Genomic DNA, 12,528 nt, shown 5'->3' on the forward strand with positions numbered 1-12,528 from the left:
TGTCCCTGCCCCACCTGGTGATAATGTCCTGGTCATTCCCTCCCTAGCTCCAGATTCATCCTGTCTTCCTGGGCCTGTGGGCTCAGATCCCACCCTGTGGCCTGCAGACGGGTGAGGCTGAAGGTGTGTATTGGGGTGGGCAGGGGGACCTCTGTGGAGTTGCTAACAGATACCTCTTTGCACAATCCTCAACTTCACCTCCCAGCTTTGAGAGAGCAATGGAGGGTCTGGTGGGTTGGAGGAGTGGGGCTGGGAACTAGGACACCTGGGGTCTCTGGAAGGGGAGCGGGTTTTGCGGTGGTGGTAGGAGCAGGGAGCCTGGGAGCCAGGACACCTTTTGAATGAGCTGCTCTGCTGTCAACTCAGCTCCATGCGTAACTCAGGGGAGAAGGGGAGCAGTTCCCCTAAGCCTTCTAGCAACTCTCCATGCTTTTTGATGAATATGCCTCTCTTGTCAGCAGTGTTCAGCCAGGAGCAGGGGGCTCCTTCCATGCAAGGGGCTCCCATGTGCACACACACAGGTAAACTAGCCTCTGAGGCAGGCCTGGCTCTTGGTTCATGTGATGCAGGGGTTAGCTTTGCTGTGTGGCTTCTTCCGAGTTACATTCTGGAAATCCAGGCCACCTCCTGCTTTGATTTCTGTCCAGTCCAGCCAAATGGATTAAACCTCCTGGCCCATTTATGCTGCATCTTTTACAGGCACCAGCAGCTTTAAGCAGGGTAGGACAGACAGGTGGGACACCTAAATTATTAGGTTGGGTATTTGCTGGCAGCTGGCCCTGTTGGCAGACTGCACTTAGTGATGAGAGGTGTGGGAGATCTCTATGTGCAATGTGTATGGGGAGTGTGTAATTTCTGACTATGTGCATGACTTGTATATATGACATTGCTGGCATTTGCCTGTAGGCATGGGGGTGCATGAACATGCTTACTACAGGGAAACTCAGGTTGGAGCTGAGGCCTGTCAGGGCAGGGACAAGTAAATCAACCTTATTGCAGAACGTTCCTAATCCCTTTACAGTGAATACTCTAGAGCCAGTGGGACTTGGGGAACGGAGTCAGGGAGAGCAGGCTAGGCATTAGTATTAGCCCAGTGTTGCTGGGACCTGGGTTATGTTGTGATGCACATTGCCCATGCCAGCCCCTTTCTATGCCACGTCACGCTATGCTGTTACAGTGCCAGACCAACATGTAGTGATGTGAGGGCCAACCCAACTGGCCATTGTGACTGCTTTCTTTTGGGGCTGTGCCATGTTCCACTCCACAGGGCCATCCTTCTGTGCCTCCCTGCATGGCATATGCATGTGCTTAGGATACATCTGCACACCCTGTCCATGTCAGCCTCAGTGCCAGAGTCCTGTCTCTGCCTGCCAGCTCCTCTGGGCTCTGCCCACATGGACATGACACTGACCCCCACTGGGGCCACATGGGTGCTGCAAAAGCTCTCCTGACCCCCAAGGCCAGCAGAGACCCACCTACCAGAAAGCCTGTTGGTGCCAGCTAGATTCCACATGGTTCCACCTCCTACCTCGGCCTCGTCTGCACTGGGGTTTTGGCACTGCCCCCAGCACACCCCCTGCACTGCACCGTGTGAGCCACGACTGGCCTCTGCAAAGTTGCCCCATGTCACCTTTTACCCGAGGGCAGCATCACACACCCTGGAGGTTTGCACCGATGGAGCTGTACCCGTGGTTAAAACCTTGCAGCGTGGCCAGGCCTGTGGAATCATGGCCATTTGATTCAGGTCTCCCCCATCCCCTGGAAGCCCCTTGTGCCGCTATCATCCATCTGGTGAGAAAGCAAGTAAGACGTGCATACATGGAGTCTTAAAACATGTTTATTGTCATCTATGTCTATGCAAGAGAGTACAGGCTGCCAGAAAGAGAGGGAGATGCAGCCTGTCTGCTCCGTGGGTAGGGGTGGCTCTGGCTGAAATAGATAAAAGTATGCGCGTCCCGTGCAGGGTTAGAGTAACATTTGCTTGGCCTGCAAGACCACAGGATGGAGGTGAGGAGTGGACATGCTGTTTAGAGCTATCTGACCACCTGCCCTGAAGCAGAGGGGCTGTCTGTGCCCTGGCCAGGCGATGTGGGGGGGCTCCCACAGGCAGGGACATGACAGGACCCCTCCCCTCCAGTGCACATGAACTCACACAGTCTCCTGGGCAGCCAGAGACCCTGCCCCATAGATCTCCCCTCTGCTCTCTGCCTTTCTGGCTTTCTCCTGGGGTGCCATTGCCTGCTTAAACCCCCTCTTCCCCCTGCACTTGCTCTTGGCTGTACATGGTCCCATTCCAGCAGGCTGGGTCCTCATCCCTGAACTTCTCTGGTCACCTCCTTGCCCCCAGTGCCTGCCTTAGACTGGCAATGGTGGTTAATGCCTTGACTGCTCCTTGCTGTTTGGTGCCAGAACAAAGCAAAGCTGCAAGGGTGCCTGGAGGACCAGACTGCGGCCCCTTGGATTTGGGGAAAGGAAGCTGCCTTCCTGGCTCACATCAGGTACTTGACTATGGCAGGACAGGAGCCCAGAGATGGGGTGTGATCCTGCAGGATGCTGAGAAAAAGGGGTTGGTAGGACCTGAGGTCAGTCGGCCCCTCCCAGACCTGCCTGTGGATCAGGACAAGCAATCCTGCATGCTGTGTTCTCACCTGGGCTCTTTAGGAGCCATGTCTCATCATAGGGCCTCAGCTCCCAGTTGTCTGCTTTTCCAGCTGCCCATTTAATAGCTACAAGCAGAACCCAAAAGTCACCTTGGATGTGGGGGCAGGGCCAAACAGTGTAGGCTCACAGGGTTGGGCCCATGCTCTACCGCTGTGCGGACGTCTGCATGGAGCATGGGCGGTGCTCCTGGAGAGGTCACTGGCTTGTGGCTTACATGGGAAAGTGCGTGGGCAGCTTCTCCTTCCAGCTACGCCAGGTTGGGAGGAACGAAGGGTCACCTCTGGGACCATGGGCATCGCACCTAGCATGGGAGCCACTCAGGGAAACCTCCAGCCATTCACTTGGGAGCTGCTGAACTCAGGCTCAGGCTGAAGTGAAGTGCCGTTCTGGTCAGATGCAAGGGTGAGGCACTGGATGGCTCGGGGTGCTGGAGAAGGAGACATGGAGCTTTTAGCCTCCTGCAGACACTGGTTCCAGTCCATTTCCAGTTCAGGGGGACTGACTGGCAGAGACAGGGCCAGGAAAGTAGACTACGAGGCCTTTTCTTTCTAAGGGGAGTCGGTTCTGATGCAGTCTAGGACTCAGGCCTGTTCCAAGGATCAGACAGGCAGCCTAGGGCTAGTGGTACATAGCCCAGTGCACAAGCTGGTGCATGAACCCCAGGGTTCCCAGCCACTCCATTTCTCTCTCACCCCTCCCCATCCAAATCCTTTCTGATCCCTGGAGCATTTTTATATGGGACCTTTCATTTCTCCAGCCATAGCTGTGTGCTTGCAGATGGCATCATCTCTGCATGGCAGGCTGTGTCCTTAGGGGGCTGAATTTGTTTCCCAGCCAGCGTGAGATGCTCTTGCTGAGCCAGGCAGACAGCATAAGCCGGAAGGCCTGCACACATCCTCTGGGAGATGTGCCCCCCCCGCTTTCCATGTGGCCTGGTACTGTTCTCAACTATCGTGACTGCCAGGCTCCAGCAATCAGTCCTAACCAGATGAGAGCTCCTGGTCTGCTTCTTTCCCTTGGCAGCCAGGCTGCACAGAGGCTGGGAATCCCCTCCTTTGATGGGCTGCAGGGAGCTGGGCATGGAGGCAGGGCTTAGCTTGTATTTGGTTTTTGGGCCTGCTCCGAGTTAGGGGCTGTCTGCTTTGATCCTCACCCCCTCTGCTTCCCATCACATGCAATGCCTCTCAGCTTCTCTTGCAAGAGTGGGGGCCAGGTACGGCCACAAGCAAGCATTGTGGCAGGGAAGAGGCCATTGGGGGCTGGGTCTCTGAGAGCGGTGGGGTCATCGTATACATACTCCGACAGACAATGGCACATGGGCACACAGGCAGGCAGGCATGAACACACACTTACAGACATGCACTCATACTCACACAGAGATCATTATAGGTGCACACATGCAAGCATGCGTACCCCACGTATATACATGCTCACATATACCCATGTATGTAGTCACATGCATGCACATATGTGCATGCTCAAATACACACATGAATATAGGCAGAAGTGCACATTCACACACTCACATTTGTGTGCTCTCAGCCACACTCCCATATGTGTGCGTGTCTATATGCCTACACCTGTAACGAGTTGGCAGTGCTCACAGACACGCTTCCATCCCTGCATGCTTTCAGGCAGACGCCACCCCCCAGCGAAGACACCATCTCCTTCCCCATCTTGTTAGAGACAAGCTGACATTGGCCTGATGCACAGGCGGACTCTGCCAGGCTGACTCAGACGCAGAGCTGCCAATCCACACACGACCACGCAGAGCCACGCAAATGTACGACATGCGTGCAAGAGGGTGCTGGCGCGTGCGTCTGCCTGGCACTACGTGCATGTGTATGGAAGAGTGAATTTGCGGAGCTGTTGGATGTGCAAGTCACTGGCAGGCTGGAGGAACATACAGGCAGGCAGATGGGAAACAGGGTGTGTATGTGCAGGGAACTGACCCCCCGTGACTTGCTTTCTAGCCACTACCTGTTTGTAGAGAACTAAGCATGGAGCTGTGCCTCTGCCTACGGGCCCCCTGCCCCTCTGCTGCTGCCCTCTCCCTAGGCAGATCACCCCCACTTTTCCCCAGCTGAATCCCTTTCATGCATCCACCCCCTCCTCTTCCTCTGCTCCCCTCCCAGCCCCCAGCGTGTGGCTTGCAGGCAGGTCTCACCTGGATCGCATGCTTCTCTTGGAGGACTCATGCTTCAGAATAACATGCCAGGAAATAGATGTAGATGAGTCGCAGAGTAGGGGCCCTGTTCTCAGGCTCGCCAGTGGGTTTTAAGAGATGCTGCCTCTCACTTCTGTCTGTCCCAGCCAGTCACTTGGGCTCCTTGCAGGCTCAGTCTTCAGGTTATCACCCCGCTGGGCCAATGATGGGGAGCTCTTGAGAGGGTCCATAGTGAAGTAGCCTGAAGGTGTCTGCTCTTCGGGGCTGCTGGTTCTTTGGGCCCGTGTCACTGCCACCCTACAGCTCAGCGGGGACTTCCCTTTATCCCAGCTTCCCTGGGGATGCTGAGTCTTCCCACTCATTAACCCCCCCCCACTCCCTTGAAGAGCAGGAACGCATTAATAGCATGGAGAGCATCTCAGCTGGGTGGGACACTATCTGGGACCATCTTCTCCCTACCTTCCTGTACCTTGGTGTCCTTGACCCCTACCAGGGAGACCCTATGCTCTCTCCTGCCACCTCTCTGAGTGGGGCAGGGAGCACAGGAGATAGTCTCCTCTGTGCATGGCGCTGGTCCTGTTCACAAACCCTCCAGGTGCACCCAGCGCATAGACCTGATCCTATTGGATACAAGCTTGGAAAGCCCGTTGGTCCCAAGCTGCTGTCTGATGCCCTCCCTGCAGCAGTCTTGGAGCTGGACTGTTGGTGTTAGGGACTGCCTCTGTCCCTTTCTCCTGGCAGCAGATAAGGGGACTGGGAAGATCTCTCCCACCCGGAGGGAATGGCATGCTACTCCACTCCCATGGCTTCTCTGGGCCTATTTCCCCTCCCTCTCCCTCTCTGGGAAGGGCCCAGGCACCAAGGCCACAGGAGGGAATAGGTAGTAAATGATGGAAGTTATCTTTCTGCAGCTGGGTGGAGAGAAAATATGCCAGGATCATGGCTGGGGGCTTGGGGATGGAGAACCTAGAGGGCTCAGGGTCCCCCACCCTGTGCCTGCTGGGTCTAGGCAGAAGCACTGCTACAGGCAACTGCCTAGAAGGAGCTGTCCCTGCCTTCCCTGACTGCCACCTTCTCCAGAGTCCATTACGAGTTCCTAATTACCCACGTCCTCCCAGAGCACCCAGGCCACTCAGCCCTCTGGATCAGCCCTTAGAGAGGGGCCCTGGAGATGGGCCTGGAGATGTTCCTACCAGTTCCATGGCTTCCCAAGCATGCAGGCTTTGCAGCAGCCTTGGCACAGTCTGTCAGGGGGCTGCTGCTGATCTGTAATGCTGAAAGCTGTCCCGGAAACCCGGCTTGTGCCTTGATGTATTATTGTAATTACCAATAGGAATCTGGTCATTAAGCTGCCAAGCAGGGAGCTGAGTGGGGAGCTGGCTGGTGTTGTTCATCCCCTGCTGTGTCTTGTCCCTGGTGCATCATCACTACAGGTGCTGTTGGTCCCTGCTTTTGTTCTGCAGAAGCTGAAAATCCTCAGGAAGAGCCTGTTTGTGCGCAGGGAGCCCTGCAAGTGGCTGGGCTGGAGGGTGAGGGTGAATTGCTGACATACTCCAGCCTCATCCATCAGGTGTCAAAGCTCAGTGGCAAGTTACAGAAGCAGAAGGCAGCCTTCACATGGCTGCTCTGGCTCACACCTCAGGGACAAGGAGGGTTTAGTGCCAAGAGAGGTGGACCCATGCCTGTAATGTCTCCTGGGGCACGGGGGAGGGTTCCCCCTGCATGGCAGTAGCTTTCCAAGAGTACACAGCAGACAGGAACCCCCAGCTCCCTCCTTCCTGGGTCTGCGATGCACTGGTGTCACCCCTCCGCTGCACCTTTGGTTTCTGAGCGAATGCAGTCAAATTCCAGAAAGAAAAGGTAAGATCGTAATTCCGTGTTGAGACCGTCAGGGCTTGGACCACAGGGCTCTGCTGCCTTTGGGCTTTGCCGGACAGGAACAAAATCTGTAGCAAATTTTTGTTGTGTTGGGATCCTTGTGGCCTGGTTGCACCTGGTAGCCGTGCCTTTTGCACAGACTCGTTACCCCAGTACTGCACCCTGAACCCAGCCTCTGCCTCCCCACCACCTGCCTGCCAGGAGAAGGTTGCTACTCTTCCTCCTCTCCTTGCTCTGTGAAGCTCAAGCTCCCCACCTCTTTCTTCCACATGTCAGCTACACAACAATGGGAGTGTCAGAGAAGACGGAGCTGACAGAGTCTGGATCTGACATTTTCCGCTGGGCCTTCGGGGCTCCTTTGGCCTCTGGGTCTGGCGTGCTGCTGGGTTTGAACTTGCCATTCTGGCCTGGTGCGTTTCCAGAAGCTGCGTGGTGACTGAAGCCATCCTTGGGGACAGCAGCCTCGGCGTTGTGGTTGGGCGTGGTGCTGAGCATGGAGGAGTTGATGCTGTCCTCGTGCTGGGCTGCCTGCTTCTCGCTGTTGCGGCACCAGCAGCGGCATGGGGTCAGGTACAGGTAGATGAGCACCAGGATGACGCTGAGAATACAGCCCACCAGCGTGGTGTAGGCTGTGTTCAGCGTGTCGTGGGACCCGTGCTGGGTGAAGTTGTGGACTTTCACATCCACATAGAGGGTCTCGTTGAAGACCTGACTCACCGCATAGCAGGTGTACGTGCCCATATCCTCCACCCGGATGGGGCGGATCTGCAGGCTGCCGTTACTCAGCACCGTCATGGTGCTGTTGTCATCCTCTTCTGCAACAGGCTCATTGTTTGGGGTGAGCCATTCCCTGGTGGTCACCCCCCGTAGCTTGGTGTCACAGTTGAGGGTCACAGTGTCCCCCAGGAAGGCCTCTAGCACATACTCCTTAAACTTACTGCAGTTGAGGAAGTCCTGGTTGTTGAGGCTGAAGATGCTGACACTTTTCTTGGACGGGAGTAAGACACAGGTGAGGTCTGCCTGGAAGTCCACCACTGAGCTCAGCTGGCGCACGTGCCAATGTGTGAAGAGCTCATAGAGCTGGCAGTCACAGCTGAGGGGGTTGCTGTGAAGGTAGAGGCCATTCTTGATCCAGGCAGGGAGGGCTTTTAGGTCCCCAATTGGCAGGCTCTTAATTTTGTTGGAGGAAATGTCCAGCAGGCTCAGCTCAGGCAGCTTGGCCCTGTCTTTTACCAGCTCCAGGGGGAAGCGGGAGATCTGGTTCTGGCTTAGATAGAGTTTTTGGAGCTTATCCATTTCATCAAAAGCGCTGCGGTCCATTTGGGAGATCTGGTTGTTGTAAAGCAGCAGGACCTCCAGCTCCCGCAGCTCACTGAAGAGGTTTTCCTCCAGGTGCTTGATGTTGTTGGAAGAGAGGTCAAGGTACTTCAGGTGAAGGACATGGGAGAAGGCCTCAACGGAGATGAAATTGAGACTGTTGTGGCTGAGCAGCAAGGAGTGGAGGTGGGAGAGGCGGTGGAGGGTCCAGTCCGCATGCAAGCGGCTCAGGTTGTTGTGGCTGAGGTCCAGGAGGGCCGTGAACTGGGGGAGGTTAGTGGGGATGATTGTCATGGCGATCTTGGAGCAGCTGATGATGTTGCTGGCACACACGCATTTTGACGGGCAGTTCAGTACGGACCCACCATCCCGGGCGACGCCAAAACCCAGCAGCAGCAGGACCAGGAGCCAAGAGCTCCCGCAGCGCAGCTCCAGGTGTTGACGAAGCGCTAGGACATAGCGAAACCACATTGTAGAGCTCAGAAGGGGAAGGTCACGTCCCAGTCATAGAGAGCCGCGCTGCTGGGAAACATTTGTGCCGCGGAAGGAGCTCTGGCTGGCAGACGGCTGGTGTCCGCGGTGCTGTGAATCCGTGGCTGCTAGGAGATGGTGCAGTGAGCAGGCAAGGCTTGGCATGCTGCCTGATGTATTAATCACTGGAGTCATGCTTGCATCCACCTGCTATTTGCCATCCGTTTCCCTGCTACGGATCACACGGCTTGCAATGGGAATCAAAGCTCCGGGGGGGATGAATCGTCCCAGGCAGGCCATGCCCGGCAGGGCTTTTCAAGTGCCGCTTTGCAGAGTCCAGGTCCCTTGGCCCCCACCCCCGCCACGGCTCAGCTGCTTGGCTGCCGGGACCCGCAGCTTGTTACTCTGTGTTGCATTGCACCAAGAACCACACGGAGCAGGCAGCTCTCATGCACCGGGCCAGGCAGATGGGGACGGTGAGCAAGTTCCACCTGCTGACAGAGCTGGCGCCGTACTCTCAGCCCATCCTTGCCTCTCAGCGCATCCTGCAGGCACTCCGGCCTGCCGTTCCCTTGGCTGACAGAGCCACGCGAGGGAGGCTTACCATGCCTCTTTTCAAGGGCAGCCGCCAGGCGGGACAGCAGGAAGAGGAGGGGGTAGCAAAGACTGGGCACCCGGTGCTCGCCCCCTTCCCCAGGGTCCTGTGTTTGCTGGGGACCCGCGGCGCCCAGCCTCGCTCCCCTCGTACCGTCACGCGTCTTCACCACCTGGGCTGAGCCCCCGAGAAGCTGTTGGGCGCCAGGGTCCTTCCTCTGCACCGCTCAAGGGGCTCCGTGATCTTGCCTTGTCCGTCTCAGCTGGGGGGCAGGCCAGGGAGCTGTGGGCAGGGCCTGGCAGGGAGGAATCCTGCCCCCCAGCTGTAGGGGCGGCGAGAAGCGAGGCTGGCACGGCAGAGCCCAGCACCCCTGCAGCATCTACCGCAGCGTGAGGGGCTCCCCGGTTCTCCGGCGAGATGGCAGCGAGGGGAGGTTGCGGTGGCAGGCAGCAGGCGGGGGAAGCCCGGGGTGGTGCGATGCTCTCCCTGCCTGCGGCGGGGGCTCGGGGGGAGGGGGGCAGGCAGCACTGCAGCGCCAGCTCCAGCTCTTCTGAATGGGAATCCGCTCCGGCTCTGTTATGATTATGATTGTGATGCTCGCTGGGGAGGCGGGGAAAGCACCAAGCCCTAGCATCCCCCAGCCTAGCACGGCCTGCTATTGGCTGCATCCCGGCCCCATCAGCCCAATGAGCGGGGCCCGGCTTTAACCTGTCCTGTGCTGGTGTCCAAAAAAACATCCTCAGCATCTTTAGAAGAAGGTGGGGGGGGAAAAAAATCAGCTCAGGTGCTGCAGAGCCACTGGGGAGAGCAGGTGGGGGTGAGATCCTGCCAGCCCGGAGCCCCTGTGAGAGCTGATCAGGTTCAGGCCCAGGCACAGCTGCCATCAGGAAAAGCATCTGGAGGGGAAGGAAAAGCTCAGCCCTGCCCACCTGGCTGCGGTGATGCCCACTGGGAACAGGCAGTGTTGCGCCAAGGGGACGTGTTTGCAGATCCAGGCTCTGCTGCCCGAGCCAGACCCTCTGCTGCTTCTTATGGTGCCCCAGCAGGTTGGCAGCGCGGCCAGGAGCCAGCACCATAATACCTGGAGACCAGAGTGACTGGCGTGAAGGCCCGGGGCAGAACAGGCAGGGGGAAGGGAGGTGTGAGCAGGGACGGGGTGGTTGGGGCCCCATCCCCAAGGGGTGGAAAATCAGCTAGTGGAAAATCTGCACAGGAAAAAGGAAACCCTGTTCCTCCTTGATGGAGATGGTGTGAGCACAACATGCCTGTTTCCATCAACGGATGCAGGTTTCAGGTGAAGCTGAAACATTCCCCGCATGTTAAACCCCAACTGTTCCCATTTAAAATCAGCATTCTTCTGTTTTAAACCCGAACGCTGTTGGTTTTTGGGGATAAAAATGAGACATTTCAAAGAAAAAAAATTTGTGTTTTTCTCAAACTGTTGAGTTTTGCTCAAACATTCCCCCCCCCCATGAGAAAAATCCTCCTTTCCCAAGTAGCGTTGGGGCTAAAGCTAAAGGGTGAGGCCGGGTCACTAATACTTGGGCTCTAACCATCTCATTACCCTAAGCTAGGGTGAAATGTGGGCATTAGAGGCTTCATTCCCACTCTAGCACACTTGGACAGCAAGGCCTCCCTCCCAGGGGTTACAGAGATCTTTCCAAATCAAGTGGCCCCTGAAGTGCCTGCACACTCACAAAAGATATAGCCCTCTAAAAATGTTTTCACCAATTCTTTGAAGCATCAGGTGAGTGCAGCTGCTCTGTGAATGGAAGAAAAGCAGGTGGATCACTGGTCTGTCCCTTTATAGCAGGAGAGTGGCATAAAAAAAAGCATCTAAATGTTTGATAATTGCTGGTCGCAGCTTTTAAAATGTACTTGGGCTTGCCCTTGGGTTCTCTCGAGTATCTCCGTGGCAGTCTCCTGCTCCTGGGAAATACCTCTAACCTTTTTGCTTTTGCATTGTATGCACTTTGCTATTTTTCAAACAAACTGGAGGACAGATAGCTATAAAAAATTAATTTTTCCTCCCCACCACTCAAAAGTCAGCCCTGGAAACTGCTGTTTTTTGTTTCATCTTAGCTGTAGTTTTCGAAGTTACTTTTAACTGAGACAGCAAGGAAATTGCTAACAATCATAAATTATTAGTGCCTTTCAATTTGCATGTCACTTATGGGACTGGTTCTTCCCCCCACTGCAATTTCTCAAACACAGCATTCATCCTCTCTGCTCAGCAGAAATTGCTCAGGAAGGGGCACGACAAATAATGTGCTGGAATGAGTTGATGAAAATATGCCAGGCCAAAAATATTGCAGTGGCTGTGGTGTCAATCCTAAGTAATCCTATTGATTTCAGTGAGCAGGAGAGAGCAGTATTTGGCCCACTTGATGTAAATGGATCAAAAGCAGAACAATATGAAGAGCTGTGCAAGGTGCCGGGATGATCAAAACAGTTTGGAGAACGCAAGAGCTGATCCAAATGCAGCCTGAGCCAAACCTATCTTTGAAGTGCTGAAAAATATTGCTGGCTTTGTTCTAGTATTCTTGGGTGCATGAGGATTTGCACGTGAAACTGGGCTGCTCATAGTCCAGTACGGGGGTAGGCAGCCCCCGGCATGGGTGTCAGAACGTGGCATGTGAAGGTATTTTGCTTGGCACGGTGCGCCTTGGGGCAGGTGGCAGGTAAAGGGCTGGGGCTGCACTGCCAAAACAAGAATCGGGTCCCTTGCAGCTACCCTGCCACCCACCCCTGGTATGCCAACACCTTACAAGTCGAGGTTGTGGGTGTTTATGGCACTCTGCCCAAAAACAGTGCCAACCCGTGGTCCAGTATCTAGTCTCCTGCAGGACTGAGTTGGGTCACTGTTTGGTCTAGTCCAGTATCCCATGTTCTACTGGACTGAATATAATCCACTGAGTCCAGATCAAAAAATAATGGGTTTAAATAGCAAAAAAGGAAAAAAAAAGGAAACTTAGGTTGGAGGACAGACTTTCAAACTATGCAGGTGGGTAAGCTGTGGAACATCTGTCACTGGAAGTTTTTAAGTGTAGGTTAGACAGACATTTATTTGGGATAAATTAGACAGGGATGATCCTGCTTTAGCGGGGGATTAGATCAATGATACATTTACACCTCTCTGCACTTCCTGGACGTGGCCAGGAGCAGAAGGGCTGAGATACCACCCACTACGAGGATAACCCTTTGGAAACACCCGGTTCTTCTTCATCGACGTACAGCACTGAGGTGTACTACTAATGTTTCAGAGGTGCTATAAGATTATATAGTGACTTGCGCTTGTGCACGCTTGAAGGAGAAGCGAATTGTAGAGAGTGGCTCAAATTTCTGTTCTTGGGCCAGGAGTCTTTTGAGCCAGATATTTATTACCTTAATAAAGTAAGTGTTCTTGTTCCAATTCTAATTAGTGTTCTTGTTCTAATTA

At 55.0% G+C, this 12,528-nt stretch overlaps 1 protein-coding gene across 1 annotated transcript; it reads right to left on the reverse strand.

Annotated features, from left to right (window-relative positions):
* Positions 1-1,819: 1,819 nt before the first annotated feature.
* AMIGO1 (adhesion molecule with Ig like domain 1) lies at positions 1,820-9,671 on the reverse strand. The gene is made up of 2 exons (XM_019513854.1): positions 4,829-9,671; positions 1,820-3,088 (listed from the first exon to the last, which is right to left on the reverse strand). Exon 1 carries the CDS (start codon positions 8,492-8,494, stop codon positions 6,983-6,985), a length of 1,512 nt encoding a protein of 503 aa, XP_019369399.1. The 5' UTR covers positions 8,495-9,671; the 3' UTR covers positions 1,820-3,088; positions 4,829-6,982.
* Between the last annotated feature and the right edge of the window lie 2,857 nt (positions 9,672-12,528).

Source organism: Gavialis gangeticus, unplaced genomic scaffold (genome assembly GCF_001723915.1).
Source record: "Gavialis gangeticus isolate Ggan-Ray unplaced genomic scaffold, GavGan_comp1, whole genome shotgun sequence".
In the NCBI taxonomy this organism is placed as follows: domain Eukaryota; kingdom Metazoa; phylum Chordata; order Crocodylia; family Gavialidae; genus Gavialis; species Gavialis gangeticus.